The 27,675-nt window shown below is 42.4% G+C and overlaps 1 protein-coding gene across 5 annotated transcripts in view; it reads right to left on the reverse strand.

Annotated features, from left to right (window-relative positions):
• The window catches only part of LOC128876368 (dual 3',5'-cyclic-AMP and -GMP phosphodiesterase 11), a 71,811-nt gene that overhangs the window by 8,498 nt on the left and 35,638 nt on the right, over positions 1–27,675 (reverse strand). For 3 of the 5 annotated variants that reach the window (XM_054122682.1, XM_054122684.1, XM_054122683.1), the window contains one exon: positions 93–333. In XM_054122682.1, coding sequence (XP_053978657.1) covers positions 93–301 — 209 coding nt within the window. In that variant the 5' untranslated portion in view covers positions 302–333. Of the gene's footprint in view, positions 1–92; positions 334–23,151; positions 26,161–27,675 lie in introns of those variants that run through there. The other 2 variants (XR_008457010.1, XM_054122680.1) reach the window with 1 other exon arrangement.

Consider the following 27,675-nt stretch of genomic DNA (forward strand, 5'->3'; position numbering starts at 1 on the left):
GTCTTGCACAATTCTAAATTAAATAGTAGAATATCGAGTTCGTATGATTGGTTTTTGCTACAAATTGTAATGGTATCATTAACGGTGACAACCTGAGGAAGTAGTCGTTGACGAAATCAGGGTGTTCGTCGAGCCAGGCCTCCATGCGAGCGTACTCCGGATCGTACATGGCCGAAGTCGAGGAATAGTAACCGCCGCTGGACTTCCCATCCTGCACCTGTTGCAGTGCACCTTGTCCCGCCATTACGTTCTGCACCCCTTGCACCCCCTGTACACAAGGAGCTGCCGTCTCCGCCGTCATCCTCGGCTCCTCGATGCTCCGCAAGTGCAGGCCTACTTGACAGACGAAAGCAAATTATTAAACACGAGCTTATTAAGCACCACAAACGAATTCCATCTTGAGATAAAACAATTTCTGAACCGAGGGTTGCAGAAACTTCTAATAAAGATTCAAATGCGTCTTGATAACAGACATTGTTTTCATTCGGTTTCCAATTGTCCACATTATGCAACAGAACAAGGGTAAGAATGGTATGAAACATTTAAACGTTGTTCGCGTCGTTCTTTGACAAATATTCGAGCGTGTCGTTGCACGCCGTTATTCGGAGGCCTCGCTAAAGAGTCGCGCCAACATTAGAAAACGCAACGTGTACGGTGGGATTTCGCAGTTCGATAATAGGGAAGCAATGTCCGTGACTCAATTTGTTTTCGCGAACAATTAGCCCCAAATCGTGCGATTATTTCCTCTTGCGATATATCGGATGCTCCAGAGGATCATTCCGCGTTAAAAGATGCAACAAAAGTGCGGAATAGTATTTTTTCGCACGAGGCTCTGTTTTTAAGAGAATTAATCTTTACATTTGTTTAGGACAGTCGAATACTAAAATATACAGGTACTGAAACATTCGAATACTAAATCAAAATAAATAATCCAATTACTCGATAGTCTCAGTCCTAACCAGGTTTGGAAATTTTGTCTACTGGGTGGTCGGATCCTCTTGGACAATATCTTTGTTCGTTAAACAATGCATCATCGGGCTGTTGGCCCTCTCGGAACATTCGAGCTTACTCTAAACAATCAATCGCATGACACCCGATAGCTACTGTACGTGACTTGAAGTCACTAGGCATGCTTGGCGCCCGCCCGTGATGGTGCATGGTTTATGTCATGGTTCCACTCCCAGTCTCTGACCCAACCACGTGCATTTCAAAAGCCAATTAGCTGCGGGCTCTATTTATCGTCAAAGTGCCCATTGAAGACAGAATTACGATTTTTTGTTTACGATTGTGTACTGACGAAGTATCTGAGTACTCAAGCTATTCGAATAGTTTAAATACTTTCTATTTAAATACTATGCGGACTGGTTGCGTATTCGAGTATTCAAAGTATTCGAATAAGCCTGACAAAAGTTAATGTTAATTGTCGATGTTTCCTCGAGTTCGTGCATAATCATTAAGAATGCCGTGTTTACAATATGGAACGGTTCGCGAATGTAAGATGCAAATTGCGCGCCTTCGACGCTTCGTGCACGCAGTTAATACCCTCGATGATTACAGAACAATCGATCATTTGTATAAACGATTGTTTGTTATTCGATGCGTTTCCGGAAGTCGTTTGGAAATGTCGTCGCGAACGGAAGTCTTGATAGTTGGACCACCTCTTTGTTAACTGGTATAATGTTTATAATCACTCCAAGAAACATTAACACTGCTGATCATTTGGATATCGAAGGAGTTTATATAAGTAAACAGAAACACAAAAATGTTTTCTCATAATAAAACGTATATAGTTATATTGGAATTATCAGATTCGTGTATGTATTCGAATAAGATGTAGATCTCACCCATTTAATAAATATATTGTCATATATTGTCATATATTGTCATATTGTCATTTAATAAAAAACGTGGGTAATTGCGTTACCCTCCCAAACACGTTCACGAAGAATTCGGTGTTATACAACCTTCCTCGCCAATTAAATTCTCCACTGCGATCTGCGAATCTGAATTCTATAGAGGAGCAGATATAACGAGCAAAGATATCCTTAATAAAAGCATTAATGGAAGCATCCAATGATATACCTGTTCATACAACTCGATCCCTAGTGAATGCCAAGACGACTGGCAGCCATTGTGAAGAAATATTAAAAATATCAGAATCGAAGGTAGCACGCAGATCCTCGAGATACTTTTTTATTTATAAAACTCTCGGGTTTCTAGACAGTGGATAATTATTGAGAAATTATTCGATTAATTATATTTAGTGACCCTCGTAAATGATAGACCTTGGATATTTAAATACTCAAATGCTTTAAATACCCCAGATCGATACACAAAATATTCGAATACTCGTACAGTTTATGCTCTAGAATACTTTTTGAGTTATACTCAAAATATTGGAATATTTTCTCAACTGGTAAGGGATTCAGGTATTCAAAGTACTCGAATATTTAGTTTACCCATGAAGTATCTGGGTATTTAACGTACCCGAATATTTTGTGAACCGACGACGTATCTGGGTATTCGAAGTACTCGAATGGGACACGACTATATTCGTTGAACATGGTATTCAGATGTTTGCGAGGAAAGGTAAATACAAACAACGGAAGCTGAGACAATATGAGCCTATTTTAGTCACGTTTAGGAATTTCGAAAGTTCTCGAGTGGCAGGGAAAAGAATGGAAGAATTATGCTGGTGCTCGACTGGTCCGATACAAAGACCGTGGAAGTTTATTACCGTCACGACATCCCCCTCGCGGTATAATCGGGATCCAGAGCTCGACGTTGCGGAGAATCATGAAGCGTGCTAACTCATCCGTTATGAGACCGAGCGTTCAACGCTGAATTAGCATGGGACTTTTTTTGCAGCGGAGACAAGCCAACCACGTAGGAATTTTACCCGGTAAGCAGCGTCCGTACTTTTCCACGAGTTTCGACGACTCCGATGACGGTGCAGTCAATAACGTACCCGGTCGTGATTCAGTTATTATTTTCCTTCCTTATAGGTCGGGTTATCCCGTAATCGGGAAAAAACCGCGAGGACAATTTTTTCCTATGGGAAAAACACGAGTTGGGGAGTCCAGGTCACGTTTTGTGTATCGAACAAAATATCTTCCGGGGGAAAGTATTCGAATATTTTTGTATCGAGGAAGTATCTGTTCAAATACTTTGTATTTGAATACTTCGAAGACTTTGTGTTTGTATATTTTGAATACATTACCGTCAGTTAAATACAAGGGGTTGAGTCCGACAACCCTATTTCAGTGCCACTATACGTCCGACGGAAAGGAATTACGACCCTGTTTGACATAGATTACAGTTTCACGTTTCACGTGTTTGATTATTAAACGTGTCATTGTAGGGATTATCGATAAACCTCGGATCAAATGATAATGCGTAGTAATAATCAATAGCGTACAAGAGCCGTCTAATACCATTGTTTGGGACCTGGGTTTTTCGAGCCATCAAATTATTAATCATTCTTATCTATACGACAACCGAAGGTCGAACATTAGTAAACATTCGACAACGTAACTCCTAATCGGTGGCGCACATCGATTCCCTAACACCTGACGAATGATAAAAATCGCAGATACGTTAAATAAACTTGAAAATGCGCGAATTTTTATCTACGGACATTTTGCGATTAGACTTAATAAATAATTAAATAAATGATTCAAGAAGAAAAAGACAAGAATCTCTACAAATTTTACTCAAGAAATTTTACTTGATTTACGCATGTTGGTTTCTTGCAAGGACATCTAATGGCTTTACGGATTCAGTCACTTATCGCACTCGAACATTAATTAATTAACGAACAGAAAAATAGACGATAATCTTATGATACTCTTCTTTAAAAAATGAAATACAATTCGAGCGATTGAGGGTTAATTCCTCCCAGCTGAAGGCCGTAACGAAAGTCGATTCGACAATTGTCTGTTGTTTTATTTTAACTGACTTGAAGTTTGTGTTACTATGAATGAATGCATCGAGTGAAGGACTTTTGTTTGAAGTATCCAACTAACCATGCATTCGAATACATATTTGAGTACTATTCGACGAGTAGAGTCAACCCTGTCTGCGACCGATCTTCAAGAACAACAACCAGGAGTATCTTTCTCTCGTCGTCGGGGCAGACGAGGCTGCTTTTTCTAACGGAACGAACCCCGCCTCTTCTAACACTTTTCTTCGTCTGCTCTCTCCCTTTGCTTCTCTTTGCACGCGCTCGGTGCACGCACGGGCGTCCACGTATGGACTCGAGCGGATATTGCACATCAGAGGAAAATCGAGTAACGTCATCGTCGTATGGTCTCATCGTCGAGGACGGACTCGGTCGTATTTCTCGCGTACATAGTGCAATATTATTTATTGATCGGATTGATCGGGTTGCACCAATGTTAGAGCCCTATACGAATTTACAACGCGTACCCCACGCCACGTTTTGACACAGTAACAGACGCTGACGCCACGGTGGCGTCATCCGCAAATTGTGACGTGGGTGATTGAGGAACGGAACACCTAAGGATTGAATATAATTGCGAAACAAAAATATGGAAATAAAAATATAAAATAATAAGACTCGTAAAAAAAAGGCTGCGTGATTTGAGAGGGAGCATAATCTAACGTGATTAATTTTCTGTGGGAGCGTATAGAGAGGAAATGCGTGGGTCAACTTTTTTCCTTTTTTAATGAAATGATAGTTTTCCTTATCTTATTTTCTTACGCTTAATAAAGCATTTTATGACGTGTATAGCGACCTATGGTTAAAGATCATCCAAGGTCCCCGAGGGTTAACCGAGATGGAAAATAATTTATTTCAAGGAAAAATGTTCTCGTAACGTCTGCCTATATGAAAAACGTATGCAAAACACGCGTAGAATACGTTGTATCAACACGTTGTATCAAAAGGAAATACATATGGATATTATTATATTAATTCGTGAAATACTTATATGCAATATATTCCCCATGTGTTTTCCATATCTGTACGCGTCATAAAATGCATTAAATCCGCCGTGATATTTTCAAATAATGTGAATAATTGCAATTTACTGTTTATTTTGAGCAACCATTCGTACCGTAAGCTAATTATCCGATGACTGAAATATTGATGAATTTATCAAAATTAAAGACTTCTAAAGGCAGAATTTTCGTCGTACGGGGACGATGCACAACGAAAAATTGTATTGTTCGTCATTCAGACCACTACACGCCACCTTGGATTATTTCCAAAACTATTACCTCTGGCGGCCAGTAGCAATGGCGTGATAATGAGGCGGCGCGCTAATCGGCGTTTATTTTGAATCGCGGAAACCGTAGAAATGAAATTATCCTGGGCAGAAAGCGGCTTCTCGGTTGTGCAATCAATTTGTTCGACTTAATATGCTTGCCAGTTTCTCGCCGCGAGTCGTTTCCACCGAACAATTCGTTCGTTGATGCTAAGACCGTCGAATGCAAACGTCACGCCGCGTAATTGTTAAAATGCAATTTATAGAGTAAGAGAGTAATAAAGCACGGAATGAGACAATATAGTAGGGTGAATCACGTAACACGTTCACCTTAACTATCTCAACTGACTGCTACCGCTGGACTGATTCAAATAATTTGGTTTCTTTTGATACTTTGCCTTTCAGGAGCCTGAAAGCCGATTGTCATAAATACTGAGAAATATATTTAACACTCCTATTTATTTATAGTAAGATATATGTATTTAAAGAATCTTCTTGCAAGATGTATCCTCTGGTAAATTCTTAAATGAATTTATTTCAATTTACTCCATTCGAACTAAAAAATTGTTAAAAGAGATATCTCTGTAGTCCGTTGTAGCAATTAATTTAACGGAAAGTGAGAACGGTCAGCGGTTCCTGCGAAGATTAATTCGTGGAAAATGCATGTTTCTCGCCGGAAGACACGCTTGCGGTTTCCCCGCACAGAAACGGGAACGCATTCAGCGATGCCAACATAGTCGATCGCTAATCGTAATTAATAGCGGAGATGCGCGTTAGTTACAATTAATGGCGCACGCTGTTTTCCAGACCGCGCGGCTACGAATGGCGTTCCACGACAAGTTCGTCTGTATGTTGCACCGAGACCACTGTCGGTGCACCGCTAGTGCATCGTCGATCTTAATGAAGACGAATAGGCGGGATTGCAATTTCGATTGCTATTTCGATTGCGATTTCGATAACAACCGATAACAGAGACGATTCTCCGCTGTACCGTAGACGTGCTTTGGGAACGTGAAAGATTTGGTCGCGATCGAAAGCTTCCGAATATTCTTTGATCTTTTGAAAATTGGGGATCTATATTGGGATGCAAATTTGGGCCAATTAAATTCAAACAGTTGAATCAAAGGAGTCGGTTTCGATGTCTCAAAGTCAACTCTGCCTTAAAACCACGTGGAACTTTAAAACTTCCGTTACAATAAATACTGCTATCGATCCCGCCGTCGATTTAAAAGCTCTCTCCCCGAATTCCAGAAATATCCAAATAATATCGATGAAATTAATCATCATTCGTGACTCGAGCATACATTTCATGAAACTTGGGGCTGACGATCGGATTGGTAGGTCTGTTGCGTGGAATCCACAGCCCGTTACCGCTAATGATGACAGTGCTGGTCGCATAATGGTGCTGCTGGTGTTGAGTGGCGAGGAATAGTAAGGTAACAGCAAAGAGCGTGCAACCGAGCGGCCTTCGTTCGCCGCGACTCGGCTTGGTGGCGCCAAGCTGACCTATCTGTGTGCCACCAATGCGGTTGGCCAGCCTGATCGCGCTGACTTCCTTGAGAACACAAACCGATCCCTCGTTTGCCTCGGTGAGTATTGGAATTTGGCAGTGGCGATCGAGTATCGCGATCTCTCGAGGGGAAGATTGCTTTTCGTCGAACGAAAAAGGTCAATTGAAAGAAGCTATCTGAGTGATAACTCTGCGCGTAAAAAGAAATATTCGCTACGTCAGTGATTCTCAAACATCGTTTTAGGATACCGTCAAGGAGGACAAATTCGTGCCTCCTCTCTCCTCGAGATACTCGTGAACTTTGTTTACCTATCTATATTCAAAATCGGTATGTTTGTGATTTGTCCAAGAAAATGTTTAGAAAACTTTAATACATCTTGAGACCACCGCCCAACGTGATCAGGAACAGTTTGAGAGACACTGCTCTAGGTAATTAATTGCAATCGAGTGCAGAGTTCAGAAACCAGCTGGATCATTGTAGTAAGCGCAATAGTATCGAGAAGATAAACGGAAATCGAGCCATTATCGCTACCGATTACCGCCGAGGCCTCATTCATGTTTAACAAATATTTTGAACAAATTAACGCAACCCCTTCCAAGGTCGAACACGATTCCGAGATACTTGGTCTCGCGCGACGCGTTAAATTCAACGACACTGTTTTCAATTAATTTCAAGTGGTATAGTAATGGGACAACGATATCAATCGAAGATCGGATCGACGAGTCGCTTACGAGTGCCTCTTATCTGCTTACTTAATCGACCGCGGCGTTTTCTTTAATCATTACGTTTCGTAATAGCGTATGACACAACGTACTTAGACCGAAAAAAAAAATAGCCGGTTACAGGTGATACTGGATTAACCGTCGAGGTTAGACGATATTATCGAACTTGTTTTCCCTACCCGTGTCGATCAGAATTTTTTAGAACGCAAGATCTTAGATCTAAGAACGCAACTTTGCCATCTTTCACTTTCGCGAACATTTCTTATTTCGCCTTGGGCAATAGCGACACCGTTTCCGCAATGCTGACAGCAAATGGCACGATTGAAAGAGGTCAGTGTAGTCAAGTACGGGAATAAAACACGAATAAAACAACGACTCGAGTACTCGAACACAAAAATACGCAACAACTGGTCGAAGTATTTACTCCAAAACCGTGGTAGAAAACTCGAATCTACCCCCCCGAGGATCAACTTGCAAGGTGCTTGATCCCATCGCTAGCTCCCAGTTTACGGGACAACGGAGCAAGTCAACATCGCGGATCGAACGGTGACCCGTCGCGGCTTCTGGTTCCCGTCTCTCCCAGAAACCATCTCCACCGGGAGACGCAGTTTCGCGAAAACGAGAATCGCGGTTGAATGGTAACGCTGGTTCGCGACGCGATTCGCTGACAGTGACAATGCGCTGATAGCGGCGGTTGGGCATCGAAGAACAGTAAGCCAGCAACAAGAGCATGCAACCGAGCGGCCTTCACTCGGCTCGCCTCGGCCTGGTGGCGCCAAGCTGACCTATCTGTTCCTACCAACACCAGCACGGGCTGGCATCGGCTCGCCTTGCACGACTGGCTGCTTCACAGGAAAGTGCAGACGTGCTCCCCGCGCAACCATGTTTTTCACCGTGTACATCTCGTAGGTACCGCCGGGGCCTCACATGTGCGTGCCTCGAACGATTCGAGTACGATGCGCCGCGTAATCGCGCCAACCTCGCATAACCGACTTCTTTTTCTCGTGCGTGCGCACAAGGTCCATCAATTACCTCGCGAGCGCGCGCGATCCTTCACATGTACGTACACGCATACACACACACACATACACATGGTGTTTCGTTGCCCCGAGGAATCGGTTTCTTGCTGTCCGCGGTGCGCCAAGCATCATCCTAACCCATTCGACGAAACGATACGAGGTAAACCTATAGGATGCCACGCTTGGGCGTGGAACACGATTTTTTCAGTGTTTATGGAGGGGGGCTTTAGAATTTGATTTCCAATACAATTACGAGTGGACTGCAGATTTTATGCATTTATGGTGTATAGTAATATGACAAACATACCAACAAATATATATAATGTACGTTGAATATAATTTACTAATATAATAATTAGCTTGAAAAATAAATGCATAAAATCCGCAATTATGAGCGAATACTGTGACACTAAGTTATTTCCGTTATTCCTTGTTTTCATTCCAAATAAAATTTCGCTCAGATTGCCATGGACTCCATTCTTAGGCAAGACTCTTCCGAGGACTGCTGATACCATGAATTCTTTTTAGCGGCGAGCCAATTTCGAAAGAAAATCTCCCCAACGAGTAACTCCGAGCAGAGGTTCGGTTTAAAGATGCACCCAGGGACCCGGAAGCACGATCGTCGCGCCGGCCTGTAACGTGGACCGTGTAACTGGGCTCACGCCAAGGTCGAAGGGACTCCAAAGGACAGAAAAGCGGAACGAACGGACGAAGGAGGATTTATCGCGACTCGTGCGTCGATCTCTCTTCGCATCCGTTGGGGGGCCCCCCGAATTTATACGAACAGGCCGCCGAAACCTGCTTTTCGACCGGTCGCCCTCAACGTCTCCGCTCCTCTCCTCCCGCCTGGTCGCGGTAGTACCGGTCCTCTTCTTCTCCCGCAAAGGCCAAGGTACTTCGTCGTCGTGTCAAGTTCACTGCTACCGTTTTTCGTATCTTGCTCCCTTCTCGTCCGTTTCTTTGACTCGTTGCCTCCTACTCCTACCGCTATGTCTCGATTAACCCTTCGATACGATAGACGTTGGAGTCCTCGGGGTATCTTACAACCCTTGCGACGGCATTCGGGATTTGAAATAGTGTCGGGCTAGGTTAACTTCCAGATGTGTCAGATCTTTCGCTATCGGAGGCGTGTAAGGTGAATTGAAAGTGTAGATTGCTTGGTAGCATCGAGCTACGAGAGTACACATGGCTCATCTAACCTATACTTAGATTGCGCAACGTTCCTGATGGGATGTCACGTTACGAGATTGCAGAGAGCAAATTAATTAGAAGTCTCTTCGCAAGACACAGGACAGATTTGTCACTTCGTTCGCTACTGTTAGCGTGTAAGGCGGATTGAAAGTGGAATCTGGAAATTCCAGATACTTTGTTTATCCTGCGTTACTCGAAATGTTTATCTAGATAACTGTTTCGACCATCTCCGATGCTCACCTCTTACGATCTTCCTCTTGCGGTCGTCTCTGTCTCTCCTTCGGAGTGGCTACCGTGCGTCAAAGCTCCTTTCGTACGTCACTGGTAGCCAGCTGAGCAGCTGCCGTGCTATCGACTACCATAATCTCTTTCTGCCTGTGATTCGTTCTCCGTGTCAGTGGTCGTGCGTGTACATTCACGTCCGCCAGCCAAATGTGGCGGGATGCGAGAGGCAAATCGAAACGATTCGAGAAGAACGCGTTCGATCGCGTGGCGCGTTCCGGCACTCGAATCGCGGCTGCGGATCGCAAATTGACCAATTTCTTCCCACGTCGACTTCTAAGGTCCTCTGAAAAGTCTAGAACTGTTCCGTCGAATTTATTCGCGTTGGAATACTTGAATATATCTAGAGACTTCAATTGATGGAACGTATCTTTAAATTTTTTCGTTCACTTCAGAAATATTTCGATGATAGACAATTCGTATGTTCTGTGATTAACCAGGATTGGCCAAATTTCTATCTGGATTAACGTCTCAAATTATAAGTTGACGATAAGCATTTACCTGAAATCCTTCGAATAAAAATTGTATCAAAATAACTATCCTGTTCTTCCAACCAGTATATTATTATATACAAAATATCCAAAACGCTGAATGGAAAATTCCCTTACACTTTCGTCATCCAAGGTTTCGTTTTCGAGATAAAAGCAATTAAAGTTTCGAGACGTAGCTTCTGGCGCGCGCCATTTAAACGTTACGCGCAGGCTGCGCGCGCAACCCGCGGGAGAAGTGCGCGAATATGAACCCTAGCACCCGTTCTACCGTTAATACTAACCGATCTAACGGTCTCGATCAATGTCTCGAAACATTGTCTTGAATATTACAACTCGAGCTCCTTTTACTTTCACGTTCTTATTATATAAATGATACACAATCTTACTATGCAAGCGTTAATTTTTCCGCGGTGAACTTATCGAAACATTCCACGCGATTAGTCGCGATATTGCTTGGATACCATTGATAGTGGGTGGTCGCGAGTAAGCATACGTATGACGTGTGCGTTTAATACCGTGCTTTCTTTAGAATGGCAAATATAGCGCTACGCGATAGGTTTCGGATAGGTGAGCGCGGTTATGTGTTCGGTTACCAGCGGATGGATGAGAACGATTTACAATTCGGTAACGATGAATCATTTTTTGGAATGCTCGATTCGCGCGTTGAGATTTCTGAAATAGATGATGGGAGTGCATCACATTTCGACGCCGCTATTCAAAGCATGAAAAAAAATGTGACTAAACAGTTGCAAATTTGACATAACCTTGTTCGTACATTTATAAATGAATGTACCAAATTTCAAATGTCTATGTCGAATACTTTAACTGCAAAAAGATCGTGGATATTGCATAGCGGTCGAGACTTTTGAGCGGCAGTGTACGTTTCCTGAAGCGAACGTGTTTTCCTTTTTTGCTCTTTTCTTTTTGCTCATGTGATCGTGAGCTGTCTGACACGAGAGTTATCACAACGGCCTACCGGTGATCCGGAGCGGCGTCGTCGGGAGGTTACGGAAATGTGGCGCCAAGATATTCGTTAAATACATAGTCGTTCAACGTACGTACGTGCGCGCTCGCATTTAACACGCTGCGCATCCACCATTTTACTTCCACTGCACGAACTCTTTCTATTTACCTAACTTCGTTGAACACGTGGAACCGTTTTATGATACTATGGAAAATTCAGCGGCGTCGCCAAGCGCGCTCATGATGTCAACCCCCATTGAGCATCCTACATATTTTGCTTTTTAGGTATTTTATATAAATTATTTAAATAAAAAATAATGAGTAGACTGCGAATGTGTATGGATATATGGTAATGATAATATAGGGAAATCTGTGATAATATACACAAATGCAAAAAGATATGAAATATCAACAATGATACACGTTTAATACCGTTTAGAAGATGACACACTTTCAATTTAAATTTCAATTCTTTGTCTGTACTTGTGAAAATAGGAATTTGCATAAACATCCACAGTTTCATCTGTTTCAAGCAAGTTTCGAGACCGTCCGAAGTCCAATGGATACGAGTCTGGCGGATGTAAAAGTCAACTTTCGTCCTATCTCTAATTAAAGACTAGCCTCATAATAGGACGTGTTTGTACGCATCCTGCACGTAGATACTTGTTTTCGTCGCAATTCTGTCACAGTCAGCATTCTCGGCAGGACTCTACATTTTACGGGTGAAATTATTATTCCTCGCGACGGGCGCGATTCGATAAGACTGAAAGGAATTTCAAAGACACGCGTTGAAAGTCCACGCTAAGAATGTTTAGAATACTAATTGCCGGCTTGAATGAAAATTCCATCGCAACGTGCGCAAACGCGGCCTCGCGTTTCCGTCACCGTTTCCACAAACGCGTACCGTAGCTGGGAGCGGATACCTCGTTGATTATCTGCAGTAAAACGATTCCTCCGTGACTGATAATTCCTGGGTGATTCACGAGCTGTCGGTTGGGGTCTCGATCATTCAATGTTTTTTGTCTTACCAGAACTTTATTATTATTCTTATTATTCAACGTCTTTATTGCGCACGTTGGTACTGGACCAAAAGTAGCTTCAGGATTATATTTCTTAATATTCATGTATATTTAACGTTTTATACCTCTTCGTTTCCCTAAAGAGAATCTATTTTGTCAAGAACTATAACAGAATCTTCATATATATTATATCGTACTTTTAAAAAACCAAAGTTATCCTTTCATTCAAAAATGAATATTCTCTAGCAATGAATATCGAAAATTTCTACTTTCACCTTCCCAACAACGCGTGCTAAAAATCTATATTCCCCAACAATGTTCATAGGAAATTCCTACCCTACAAGCTATTACTACAAATTTCCCATCCTGTCCTCCTGGATCTCCATTTTCCAATCCACCTAAATTCAACTTGTCCCTCTACCGCATACTCTCGCCAATCCAAAATCGACCCTCCCACGCCCTACCTACGATCAGAATTCCAAAGCATCGTCCTCTGGAAACTAGACTCGCGATGCGCTCGATTCCGTGGCGCAATCTGGATCGCATAGACGCGACATCGCACCGAGACATCTCCCGTTTTAATTCCTGTGCCGACGCACCGTCTGGCCCGACGGAATCGACAAGGGAAAAATAAACGCATCCAGGGAACGGAGGAAGCAAGGCAGGAGCCGCGGTGGCCCGTCATCGAGGTCCACTTTCGGTATGCAAGAGGAGAACTGCGGCACGACACGCGGCTATATTAAACTCGGCCCGACAGACGGTGTGCGTGCGCTCAAGCTCGCTCGTAAGCTTCGCGAGCATCGAGCTGCTGCCGGGCTTTTACGTATGTATAACCGGGGTCAACAGTGTTCCTCTACGTTGCACAGCGGACCAATCCGGCGGTCTAGCTGGACGAAAATCCGAACGAAGAATTTTCTTACATTTATCGTTTGTTACGATTATAAATCATGTAATTTACTGTAATAATACTCGAGCTTGTATGAATCTTTAGACATTCAGGAACATATTTATGTAAAAAATCAAAATTTTATACTGTCCTGATATGTGGTAGTCTGTGAAACAGTCATAGATATGCATCGATAGTTGTAGCGATCCTAGCTATCGAAGAAATTTATACTTTTTAAATCGCGCCTTAAAATATTCAAATATCGCAAACTTTGACGTCCCCTGTTTCCAGAACAAATTCGAACGCCAAATGATGACTTAAACCCCCCTTAATATCTCGCCAACTACATCATTCCAAAATTACACCGAAATCCCCCGCGTCACTATCGAACAATGAACGATTTGACGCGGAACACCGATCAATAGAAAATTCTACAAAATCGTGAGAAACAATCCTTCATTGTTTCGCGGTAACTATCGTACATTCTGTCGCGATGATTCATCGTTCAGGCACGGAATAAATCTAAATTCGTAATTTCGCGAATGCGCGCGTTCGACGTTCTCGAAATCGCGTACCGCTCGCGCGACATATATTTCCCGAAATCGCGAAATTTGGCGCTTCCCGTGGAAACGGGAAGAACCGTTACGCCCCAGCTGAGGATTTCGACTGCGATGAACATTTAATCTTAATTTCGGTCGTGTGCCCGTTCGTTCTAGTGGGAGCCCTCCCAATAAACTGGAAACTTTCCAACTGGTTTGTAATTCCAAGTTCTGAATCATCCTCCGGGAACTGTCCGCCTAAAAATTCGGTACACGTAGGTCGGTCTATGTTCCGCAGGTGATGCGATATTGAAGAATGGCCGACGAAGGACGATAAATAATCGGGAATGGAGCACCATCGCGCTCGGGGGAACCGGCTCGCGTCGTTCTTGCGTCCTAAGAATTTCGTATTTTGTATTCTAGCTCCGACCCCTCGAGCATAAAATACACGGGGCATTATGAAAATATTTTTATACCGCTCGCTTTTTGCATATACGTTTATCAAGCCGTTGGAAATAACGGAGAGACAGTTATGGTGGCGCGGATAATATTTTGCAGCCCCAGCTGGTGTGAAGAATCACTCGCTGAACACGAGCAAATATAAATGGAAATAAATTTTTTTTATAAGAAGGGTGCATGCCTTTCGTAAGAAGTATGTGCTTCGTTTTGTTTGTTGTTTTTTGGGGCAATATGTTTTATAAAAATAAATAGGAAAAGCAGAAAAAGCTTCTATCGAGAAAACTATGTTCACAATTAAATTGAAAGTGACTGGACCACTCTTCCTTCGGAGCGGAGTCTGTTTTTCTCGCGAAGCAGCTCGTCGATTTGGAAACCGACCAAAAAAGTTCCATGCTAGAAAGGTTCATCGAATGTCCTGCGAATCAACGAAGTTGCCACGAACTTGTTATTTCAAAGACACGTCGCGGATTCCAACCTTCCGAAACTTTTCCGCGCCGGGAACGACGTTCGTTCGACCCGCAAACTTTCTTCTCATTTTACGCGATATACGCGTTCTTATATCTCCGAAAACTTTCGTCAGCATATGAGCAATAAAATATTCGTTGGGTTCTTCAGAGCAGGAAGAATTTTATTCATTCGATGAAACTGCAGGTTTGTCACGAACTGCTCGAATACTCAAGCATTCAAGCACTCGAGTACTGTTTGAACTATGTTCGCTAAATATATGAATAATTCAAGTGTTCGAAAAGTTATATTCGAATATTCACATATTTCAATACTGTTAAGTACTCAAATATTTGAGTAGTAATTATTCGAATACTCGAGTATTTAAAGTTCATTCATAGCCATCGAATGTCTACTTATCCATAAAATATTTGAATATTTATTTAGGTAACCCTAACCACGATAAAAATAGGAAATAAATTTTGCAGATGTAACGAAGTTGAATCTAAATAATGAAATTCAATTAAAACGAATGATTCGATCGATGCTCGTCGATCGCTCTCATCATCTCCGTGCGCTCGGGTTGCTCGTATCGCGTTTAATAAAATATTAAAACAAACAGCTTGACGGTAATATTAATGAAAAAGCGTGAAACGCCGCGTGTACAATGTTCGAAAATTTACGTCCACAGTCACACGTGATTGGTCGTCCAGACAGCCGGCATTCTAGACGAATAACGACGCGTATTTGCATTGCCCAAGGTAACCGTCGCTATACCATTGCGTAACGACACCGATTACGCGAAGCACCAAGACCCGCCGCTGTACTTTATTGCGATTTTGACCGGGAATCGTTCGCCAATACACTTAACCTTCGGTTTGCACGATACTCGAATTGAACGGTTACGGTTCAACCCCTGGCAAGATTTTCTCGTCACTCTTTCCAAACAAAAAATCGCAAAATTTTCTTTCGTTGAAAAAAAAAAAATGAAAGTAGAAAGATGACTACGTATAAGTTACAATATTTATTTTACAAATAAAACATTTTTTGAACTCTACGAAGCATCCTGAATGTAATTCGATCTTATTATGGATAAAAATATACAAGTTCCATTTAAGCAAATTTATTTTTTATCCAAGCATTAATGTACCTGACCTCTATTTCCTTGTACTTCAAATTTTTAAGCGAAAGTGGGTATACTTCGCTTTAAATTCGTAAATTGACTTCATCGTCGAAGTAAGCCTTTGCGTCACTTATGCGACAACGCGAAGATTGAGGCGACTGTTGCTTCCAATGTATGGTGACCGACTTAGGAAGGGATCCATAGCAAACAATGCAATATTCAGCAACACATTCAGTGGAGGAGATAAGGCATAACATTTTCAACAGAGAAGACTACGATACTTAAAAAGTAGGAAAAAGAAGTCACGCAACGTGCAAGGACAGAAGAATACATTTCGTTTCACGGAAACCTATACTATTATTTAGGTCGATAAACTCGAGTAACACTTTCCAGGCTTAGATCCAAATGTCTGACCTTTCTTGGAGTTAAATAGGCAAACAAAGATATTCGATTACTAAAATATTCAATCAATGACAATCGAAGTTTGAAAATCCAACACCAAAACCACTAAAAATCTCCTGAAACTAATTCCACGCCGGAATTAGAAAAGTTCGAGGATCGTGCGATCAAACTCGTCAAACACGCGTGACAGAGCGGTTTTAATCGAGGTTCATCGAGTCCCCCTCTCGTGGCCAAACAAATGGTAAACGAACGTGCGAAAATTACGTTACGGGTGAGCGAATTATTTGCCAAAATGGCGCAGAAGACCAAACGAGCAGCGAGCGAAATCGCGATTGTGCTTCGACCGCTGGGAACTTCCGCTTTCGGTTTCGTATCATCGACTCCGTTGACGGAGAACAAATATTTTGCTCCTCGCCGCGAAATGATAAACGACGGAGCACCGGGCCTACGACATCTACCGAAGGAAAAGAAGACGAGTCTTCCGGCAGGTGGAGTCACGAATAGATATAGAACAGTTTCCGGGAGTGTCGCGCCAACGTAAAAATGGCGGAATGTGTTTGAGCACAGCATACCAGGCCAGTGAATCCGACGAGAAGTGTTTAAATAATTTCAACTATGGAGCGAACCATTCGAGATTTTACAACTCATTTCGATACCTGTTCGAGATCTCCAATACAATTGCTCGGGAAATGATACGCATCGGTACGAATGACTGTGTCATTGAATCGATCCCGCCGCTAATTCCTACGCATGACAAGCTCTAATTTCAATTAAAACTCTTAGCAACGATAGATCTCTGAGCGATGCTAATCTATACACAAGGTTGCACGATAACAATGCAACAGGAATACATACTGTCATCTCGGAACTACAGTCAACGCTTCCTAAAAAAGTTTGACGACCTAAAAGTTTGACGACCTAAAAGTTCAAGAAAATTAAACAAGTAATACGAATTGTGCAAGTAGAAACTTACAATTACCTCGAGGGGATGTTTTCACCCCTAATGGCATAGCTCGAGCGATGCTAGTACTGTAACTATTTTTCGTTTAGGGGTAAAAACAACTCCTCGAAGAAATTGTGAGTTCTCTCGCTTAACTCAAATCCTTATTCGTCCTCCACACTCCCCCAGACCCTGCTTCCCTGCGGCTATTATCTATTTCCCAGAACTAAAATCAAGCTGAAAGGGTGAACATTTGATGATGTTGACGCAATTAAAGTGAACGTGCCTGGGATGCTCGACAAGCTCTCGGTAGAAGACTAGCAACGATGTTTTCAGAAGTGGCGGAAACTTTAGAGCAACTATATACGATCGACAAGAGCTTACTTCGAAGAGCACTGTTAGAACTCGCTCATCCTATCGACCATCCCTCGCATGAGAGTATAATGGAGGACCGCCATTTTATCCAACGGAATTTATCCGTTTTATTTCACAGTTCGTTTCCTTATTTTATAAGACCATATAACCTGTTTTATTTACATTGACAATTGTACCTACGTATTGGTCTATTAACTTGTTACTTTTCGATGCTTTATATTATTTACATGTTTGTTACGACCTACTGGCCACTCCACAGCTCGGGTACCTCGGGATTGCTAAGCCCGTACTGCAGCTACAATTAAACATAACTACAGCTCCTGAGGGTCCATTTTATTTTGTTAAAATTTTCTCCCTACCGCCCCCTCCCCCAAAAAAAACTACTCACTTTCATATTCATCACGCCCACCCAATTGTCCTGCACCAGATTCACCCGAACAAACAAACAAAAAGATAAATAAAATATCCTCTCGAAACGATCCCAACCACGAGCATACTTGACGAACTCAACAGAGACTCGACGCGAGAGCAAAGCTAATCTCAGAGTCATAACGGGGTAGGCGAGTTATCCGAAAGGGATTATGGGTATCCGCGATACCTTCTGGATAACCTGTCGAGCTATTACGCTATTACGACCTGGGGGCCATTAATGGAGCCCATGCTGTGCACGAAGGAGTCACGTTACGCACGCATGCGTGCCAAACCCGAAGTCTCCGGTGTGCACGCGCCCGTCCGCGCAGAAACGCTCTTAACCGCGCGCGTTTTATTGCACACGAGGCGATCGTTCCAAGTCCCGAAGAGGGAAGGGGAGAGGGAAGAAACGGTTATACGAAATACAATACTTTCGTACGTGACATTCGAGCGGGCTGCTGCATTTCCAGCGGGCCGTGATACGCCTCCATTCCTCCGCTCGAACGGACGAAAACTTTTCCTTCTGCGAGAAGCGACGTCGACGACGCTGACGGCGGCGCTTTCTTTTCCACGCGTGGCGGAAACGCGCTCGGGAGACTCCCCCGAACTCCACGGCGAGCGAATTCGTTGCGAGCACGATTGCATCGGGTTATTGGTAACGGAGACCGCGCCGACAGCCGTCACGTCGCGCGACGGTTTCATGGGTTTTCAATTGTCTCGACGACAGGAATTTCCTGACCGCGAATACTTGGAAGTTTATCGACGAGAGGAAATACGTGGAGATTTGTTATTCGAATGGTTGTTCGAGTAGCGAAGTAGTCGAACGGTGGAGTAGAGTATTCGACTACTTAACTATTCGATTCCAAAAGTTGATTAAGGCCAAAAGCGTATCCTCGATGAAAAAAAAAAAGATGAACGACAGAATTCGAGACAATTGTTCCTAACCGAATGTTTACTTTTCTATCTTAAAAACCTCACGAAGTAGATTCGCTATACGACGAAGCGATAAGACTTGACTGATGTGTAGTCATTCAAGAGAACATAAGTCCATGCGTTTCATAAATCAAGAATTCAATCAGTTCGAACGAATGGAAGCAATTTAATTTCTATGAAACGAAAATCTATGGACGAAAATGAGCTAACATAAATTGCTCGTTCATCTACTTGCGGCGCGGAAATGATGTTCTTTGTCGAGGGAACGGGTTCCCAAAATGTTTGGAATCCACTACTTTAAGGAATGCTGCCCGCGTCGCGACTCATTCCGCTGACCCGGCTAGATTTCGCCTTCCGGAGAGAGGAAATTGAGGAAACGATAGGCGTGAGATAAGAGCGCAGAACAGTGTGTTCCGCGTAAGTATTATTTCGCACCACGACTGAGAATGCTCGTGTAATTTATTGTTTCAATAAAGAGCATTACACACTTACGTGCTAAAGTTAGGAAACTTGTTTACACGAGGTAACGTAAACATTTGAGTTCGAGAGAAAATATTAAGAAATACACGGTCGAGATGGAAAAGCATGTTGCAGTGTTGTACATCATGCGAAATAATTTAGTTGTATATTTATCGAAGCAATACTTTACTCGATGCCTGGAACAAATGTACGAGAAGACGTAAAGGACCCAAATGAAAAACAATATTTTAGGGTTATTGATTTTTCGAGACCTGTTGACGCTGGATGGGAACGGAATTTTGTGATTCCAATCTAAAAATTTTAAATTTGGAATGATTTAGAATATCGATTTTCTGAAATTTTTATACAATTAAATACAACAAACTTGTTGTTTGTACGTGAGATTTCCATTAATCAAAATGTCAATATACTCTAAATCCCCATTTTTTTCGAGGCTCGATTTTAGATTACTTTTTTAATATGTTTAGATGGATGAGTTTGTACATTTCATCGTCGATAAATATTAAACAACCAACGTCAACATTTGACATACAACGCCACAGCTTTTGCGACTCACCTCCGAATTTAGCGTGGATCGAAGATGTTTAATATTCATTCCAGCGTACGCTTTTCCCCACGCAATCATTTTTCAATCCAGATCACCGATATTAAATTCCGATTTATCCGCGAAAAGAAAAACACGTTTTTCGACAAATGCAAATCTTCTTTTACGATTGTATTAAAAATGTTATAATTTTGCACTTTCCATGCAAAAAAAGCAATTCAACTCCAGTCGTGCGCACAAGTTCACATAATTTATTTCGATCCTAATGCACGATCGTTTTTTTTTTCTCGTTTCAATTTCTTAAACCAGAAGGAGATTAATAGGGATTTATTAGTTACGGGTGCAGCACCATAAATCGTTTATCGTGATTCTCTCGAAACCAATAAATCTTTATTAATCCTATTTTATTATTTCGATTGTGTCTGTTGTTCTTATTGTTTTATATTGCCAACGAAGTGTCATTTATCACACTTGAGTATGTAATCGAGCCTCAATAAATCCTATTCCCTGATATTCATCCAACTGTCATATTTTATTTTCATACATGAATTTCCATAATAAATACTTTTTTCCAACACATAAAAAATAAGAAAATCGACATATAATAATTAGACTGTGAATATTTATGCATTCGTGACAAACGTACAAATGCTTAAATATATAAAATATAAAAAATAAAATACATGTTAAAACATTTAAAAGTCAAACCATACTTTAAGTTAAATTTTTGTTCTTCATTTATGTATGTACAAATTTCCATAAACATCTGCAGTCTGATAATAACCAAACAAAAAATTGTATAAGTCACGCTTCTTTCAAAGCTGACTAGCTAGTGATTGGCAAACACATCTCCACGTTTAAAATCACATTCCTTATGCGACCCAGCCATCTGGAGACCTCGTTTTACGCCATGCCAAGATTTTTATAATCGATAAAGACATTTTTAATATTACTAAATATACCTCTCCATATAATATGTAATCTGGCTAATTTTACATTTCCGTCTCCACTCTCCGACTCTTGAATTATTTCCCGCTTTGCCTTTAAAGTAATTAGCGCGCGTTTTCGGTTCGACGCGATTATTAATGTGCGAACGCGCACGTCTCGCGTTTTATTGTCCCGATCGTATTCTTTTTGGGCGTCGTAGGAGAATATTTTAATAAGGAAACGAATAAGGGTGCGTGTGCGTGAAAAATTCAAGCTCGCGTATGAGGAAATTGGGTCGTCCCAAATTTAACATCGTTAATTATGTTGATGTGTGACGCACAGTCATAGGTAAAATTAAAATGCGAGGATATAAAAGGAGCGTTCGTCGAGTGATTAGGTTAAAATACACGTTGCAACATTTTCGTTCATTATTTGAAATTAATATTCGATACCGAAGACATCGTTTATGGACACGCGAGAAGGCAATTATTTAAAAATAAACATTTACTCGAGCGGAGCATGGATTATTGCGAACCTTGGCCTTTATATTATCGTTTTTAGATTAAATCGATCCTCGAATACGATGTGAGAGATTGCAAAAAATTATACAGCGCGATATTGTTTGTCTATTTCATTATTAATTGTATTTTTACTATCGGTAAGTAATTAGGTTAAAGCCGCTATTTAATATTAATACACGAGATAAATGGCGCCACTTCTCAGCGTAAAAGGAAAATTATTCGAAAGGAAAAGTATGAAATATGAATTGTCATAAGAAATAAATAAAATATACTAATACCTAATGACTGAAATTATTTATATAAAAGTTACAATTTATCACCGATACCACGAAACTTTTCAAACAATTTTTTGATTAGAAATTATAAGGTACACTATAAAACATCGTCACTATGTATTTTCTTCCTTTTTATCTTTATCTTTTCGAATTCAACGGTAGCACACATATACATGAAATTTCAAAGTCAATAATTCCGTGATACATATATAATGTCTAAAGATCCACGCACGTGATGTACGAACATGTATATTTAGAAAATTATGCGATTACGTCCCCCAATATATTTTACACTGTACGTTTACGATTTGTTCGCAACCGTTTTGGAAAGAAATTGTCATTTGGAGCCAAGGTCCGAAAGGGTTGAAACGAATTAAATTGGTCGGCGTTGCAGCGAATGTCAGAGAGAAAATGTGTATCGCACATTTGTACGTATACGATTATACTCAAGTTTATTGCGCCAATCTATACGGTTGTAAAACAAACACAAGGCCGAAGGCTCCAATACGTAACAGATAGCGATATCGTTCGCATAACGAATAAATACCTATTTGCCCCTTTATGTTGTTCGAATAAATTATCATTTAACTTCAAAACGTTACTCGTGTTTGGTGTTCGTCGTATAAATAAATATATCGTATGAGTAACAGATAAACAACCTCGTATGAGCTGATTATTTGGTAAAAGATTTAAGTAAAATTACGAAATTAAATATTTCGTAGAAATGAATATACTTATTCGTATAATTTTGCCTGTTTCTGCTAAGAACGAGCCCCACGCCCTCGGCTACCGAACTTCAAAGCGATGCCGCACGCGTATCAGTGTGATAACTACTAATCCAAATTAAAGATATTTATAATAAACAAATTGCATTTCTGAAAAACTATCAAGTACAAGTGTTTAAATTTAGCCTAAATAAGGTCGGCGATTTTAGTCTCATCTTCACTTGGAAAATTTCGCTGATCCATTAATAATATAAAGGTACAATGAACACTATAAAATTTTAGTTTGCATTAGTAGCAATCAAATGAATAGATGTGAGGCATCGTTTTGAAGTTCGGCCAGCCGATATTTGTTTTCACAGCTGTGCCGACTGGTCAAGTCAACGGTCGCTCGAGCTGAGGAAACAAACGGTGGGGATGATTTCATTCTAATTATTTGAGGTAAAATTATTTCTGATATTCGGACGACACTGCTAAAAAAAATCTCAAAATATTAAATACGACCAATAATCTCGACCCTGTCGCAGACTCATTAATCATCTCGCGATACCGCGGCGCGGTGTACGTAGAAAACGCGACGGAGGCGAGCGAAACTCCGCGAAACTTTCACCCGTCAGAAATCGGTTTTAACGCGGTCAGACAGGAAAACAATAACCCGTGACGGGAGAAGAAAACGAACGAGACGATCGAACAAAAGGCCCCGAAGAATCGCGAGAAAGCAAGGTAAAAAATCATCGCACTCACATTGATCGAATATCTTAAGCATCGCTTTCTTCAGCTGCATAATCGTGCGCTGACCGTGGCGAGGCGCCTCGACGAAGTGGAGCAATCACGTACATAACCAATAACGTCGTCGTGTAAGAACCGTGCGTGGCTCGTCTCGCGTGAAACTCGTCGTTTCGAGACCAGTCCATCCTTCAGGGTACGAAAACCGCGATGTCCTTCAAGGACCAAGCGCGCGTCTCGCGGGACACTCGCTCGCTCGACAGGCCACGATTCTCCATGAGCGCATCCTTGTTCCTCTTCGTGTTTCCTCTTCTTCGTTTCACCTTGCCCCCCCAACCTCAAGCCACTTCCAGACCAACCCAACGGTCGTCGGGTCTGAGGTCTGGCGTTCTGGCGCGCGAAGCAACACGCTTCACGGGGAAATGTTGACGTCGCGTCTCGAGGAAGCGGTCGTCCTCGTCACTTCCGGCGTGCTGGAATTCGGACGACGAACGAACTCGTTCCTACGCATTCAGCGATCTCTTCGCTTGGAATATATATATATTCTTTCTCCTAGGTTTCCTCTATTTGTCTGGACTTCAAAGGGTGCCTCTCTTCTACCGGCTTCCTCCTTGTACTGTCTTCAAAGTATGCTCCACTTCTGCGATGAAGCTCGCGTTAAATGTCGTTATTATACCCACGTGGGGTCTACAAAACGCTGACGATCGGAGACTTCAACGTTCGATGCGCGTCGAGGTAGGTGCGAGTCATTCGTTCACAGCGAAGAATGATTAATCGTAGAGGATGTTCAGCGACCGATCGAACCGATCTATCGGACACGTGGCACTAATTGTTAACACAGCACGGAAAACCAACTCACGACACGCACCGTGGAACTGGGTGGTTCCCCCGAGCGCTGTTCGCCGAACGCTGTATTAATCGCGAAATCGTTTCGTGGAAGACGCCTTGACCGGTCGTGCTCCGAGCGTGGCGATCGTTCCGCGAACAATTAACGATCCTCGATACGCAACGCTGACCAATTCGAACGATCCAACGGTTAATTGGCTACGAGGACCTCGGATTCTGAGCCAATTTTCTGGAAAGTCCTTTCGAAACGATTACCGATATCTTTTTTTGACAGACTTGACGACATCTTCGAAATGAGGATATTTTTATAGAAGCTTTCTCATTGGGCATCTCCGAAGAAATATTGTAAGGTGTTGAAAGAGAAGCACTATTAAAGTTCGCAATTTTTAATCTCACTGTGTACACATTATTTGTAACGTCTCAAGTACGCAGACCAAACGATTGCAAGGTACACGTAAGGGTACCAACTATGAATCTTCTTCGACTCGATTTTTTTTCCGTGAATATACTTTACTAATAGGAGAAATAGCTGACGTCTAGACAGTAGCGCAACTTCTTCGCGTCCGATCCAATTTTGAGTCAATTCTTTTTTGGTAACGTTTCAAACACGCGGATTTTTTTTCAGCGAATCGACCCCCAACGATAATTCTCGCGTGTCCACTGCAGTCGTGGAACGAACAGCTGACGTCCAAACAGTATCTCGAGCGGCTCCTTCGCGTTCGATTCGACGTTTGAGTTATTCTTCCTCCGACAAAGGGTACGAACGGGAAGCTCTGATTTACGAGCATTCCCCTGTCCCCGCGCCGCTGATGCTCGTCTTCTTTCCGTTTGAAAGAAAAAAGGCGCCAATCGTGCGTCGTATCTTCGAGGACGTGACGCCGTCAGTTTCTCCGATTCTTCTTTTTCCAATGTCGGCGAACGTATCCGCGAGACCTCGGGCCACGAGAACGAGTCGAATTCCGTTCGATTTCGAGGATCGATGTCACTTCGACATCCGGAACACCGCGATTTCACAAGCGTGCACGGTGGTGCGCGCTCGCGCGCGCAAGCTTGTTTACCTTCTCGCTTCTGTGTCACCAGACTTCGATTCAGAGTCGAACGGCATCGATCAACGTCGAGATCGCGCCGGATATCCGTCGAAGCGTCTACCAGTGGATTCCAGCGGATATTTTCTTGTATCCGAATGGCCACTTGGAGTCACTTTTACGACGCGAAAGCGATCGAATTATCTTCGAATACGAGTTTTGTTCAATATTGCAAAGATATGGAATCTCGTGATGTGTATATGTATGTTCGCACACGCGGGTACGTGGCTCGTGTACCTATGATGTAATTATCTTCACCCGAGGGATTTCGTACCGTGGAATCACCGTTCGTCCAAAACTGCGTCGGAATTGTCACTTTGCGTTATAAACATCTGAATGTAGACATTTGGAGCATCTTCTATCCGAGTACTCCGAAATTATCTCGTATCGGAACGAATAATAAAATTGTCACTTTGCGTTACAGAGATGTTTCAGCGGAAATTTGGAGTATCTTGTATCCGAGCGCTTCGAAATTATCTCGTATCCGAACCAATAATAAAATTGCCTTTGCGAATCACTCCGAACTGTCTTTCGAACGCATCATTTCAAAAATACCCAACTATTACACACTTTCGCCCCGAAACCTTTCGAACTCGTTAACATATGCGCGCACCGAAACATCGAACTAATCTATCCGCACATGATTACAGACACGTATGCCCATAAAATGATGCAATTATCCTCCTCGTTCCGCGTTGCAACGTGCGTTCGCGATTCGTTGAAAACAGCGTCGCAGGAAATCGTCGATCGGCGCGACGGCGGTCATCTTGCAGCGGATATCTTCGAGGGATTTTTTATCGGGCCGAGATCAGTGATCGACGCAGTAAACAGTTCGCCGATTCTTGGCGACGCGTCGCGTACTGTGGCGTACAACTGGCGATCCGTCTCGCGAATGCACGAGTCGGTTTGTTTACGATAAACGGTTTCACTTGGTGCGCTGAGAGCGACACTGGCGGCCCGCGAAACGAAAAAGGTGACCGTTACGGAGGAAGGAGGCAATCTTTTTGTCCGCTCGTGTACGAATAAAGCGCGCGACGCGCGAAATTGCACACATTCAAACGTCTCCCGCGCGAGTTTAACCGCGACTGCCGGAGCCGAGTCGAGTTACTCTCTCGCGGCTCGCACGAAGCGCCCGCGGGGTGGGGGAGTGCGAGAGAGTCGGGCAGAGAGAGCGAGAGAGGGAGATAACAGACGGAAACAGCTGCGGCTAGGCAGAAAAGAGTGCAGGACCGAGAGAGGGAAGATTTCACAGTCACCGAGAAGGAAAGATTTTAGAAACAGCAAGTCAAAACGAGAGGGATTATTAAGAATCGATGTGTGTGTGTCTGTGTGTGTGTGTGTGAGAGAGAGAGAGAGAGAGAGAGAGAGAGAGAGAGAGAGAGAGAGAGTGAAAGAGAGAGATGAACTGAAGATTTGGAGTCAAAGGGGAACGAGAGAGAGAGAACGCTATACGACAGATAGGGTGGGAGGCACGGTGCACTGAGAAATTCTCATCTTTTTTTCATTTAGAGTCATTTTCGTACCCAATCGGACACTTCTGAGACCAATAGTTCTAATTTTTATGAAATTTTTATGTATGCCTTTCAGTTCGTTTAATAGTAAAGTTTATGTGTCTTTATACTCGGTCATGTATGACTCTAGTTTAAACAAATGCACTACGTAATGCATTTTACAAAGAATTATAACATTATAACGTGATTTAAATTATTACGTCCACTTATCAGGTAAGTGGGGCCCTTTCATAGAAGGTTGCGGCACTGTCACGCGTCAGCTGGCAGTAGTATAAGTCCTTCGCGTCAGACTCCGTCTATAAGTACCTTCAACAATTAATTACTCGAAAACGAAGTCTCTAATCAAATATTCTCATTCTTGCTTTTCGTCTCATTTTAGAATGTAGAATCACCCCTTAAAATTTCTAACCTCTATGGTCATAAAATGATATATATATATACATTGAAAATGTTGTGTAGTCTTAAACTGAAAATAAATGTTGCATAAATGCAGTATATTCTGTTAAGTTACCCATAAATAAATGTGTAAATAAGTATCTTGCCCCTCCACGTCCCATAAAATTCTCAGTTTCCAGTCGAACGCGTCGTTCGCGCGTCGACGTCGCGTTTCCCGGTATAATCGAGAAAAAGCGCGCGCGCTTTTCCAAGAAGAACGTACACGTGATTCCGTCATAACAAATTCACCGAGTGCACACGCGTGCACGAGCTTCCGGCTACCGCGTCGCGTTAGAAAGCCGAGGAATCAGGCTAGCTCCGACGAAATGGCAAAGCGTATTGGAGTCCAGAAGGCGAAAGAGAACGATGGCTCGAAGACGGGTGGTCAGATAAAAATTGTTATCTGTTTCTTGGCCCGTCGAGTATGTGCTTACATCGGCTTTCGTCTGATAACCACGCGCTTGTTCGTTCATTTACGTAAGTATATGAACGTCCGGCGAGACGACGAGGTTGGTGGCAAAAAGGAGAGGGATACGTGTAGATTATGCTCGGAGTCTCGTTCCACGAAGTACGCGCGACGACCAAGTTTATAGCGGTGCCCGGCTATATTGCAAAAATTTCGCCCCGAATATAAGCGAAAGAATTGCTGGAAGATTCTTCCATAC

Source organism: Hylaeus volcanicus, chromosome 5 (genome assembly GCF_026283585.1).
Source record: "Hylaeus volcanicus isolate JK05 chromosome 5, UHH_iyHylVolc1.0_haploid, whole genome shotgun sequence".
In the NCBI taxonomy this organism is placed as follows: Eukaryota; Metazoa; Arthropoda; class Insecta; order Hymenoptera; family Colletidae; genus Hylaeus; species Hylaeus volcanicus.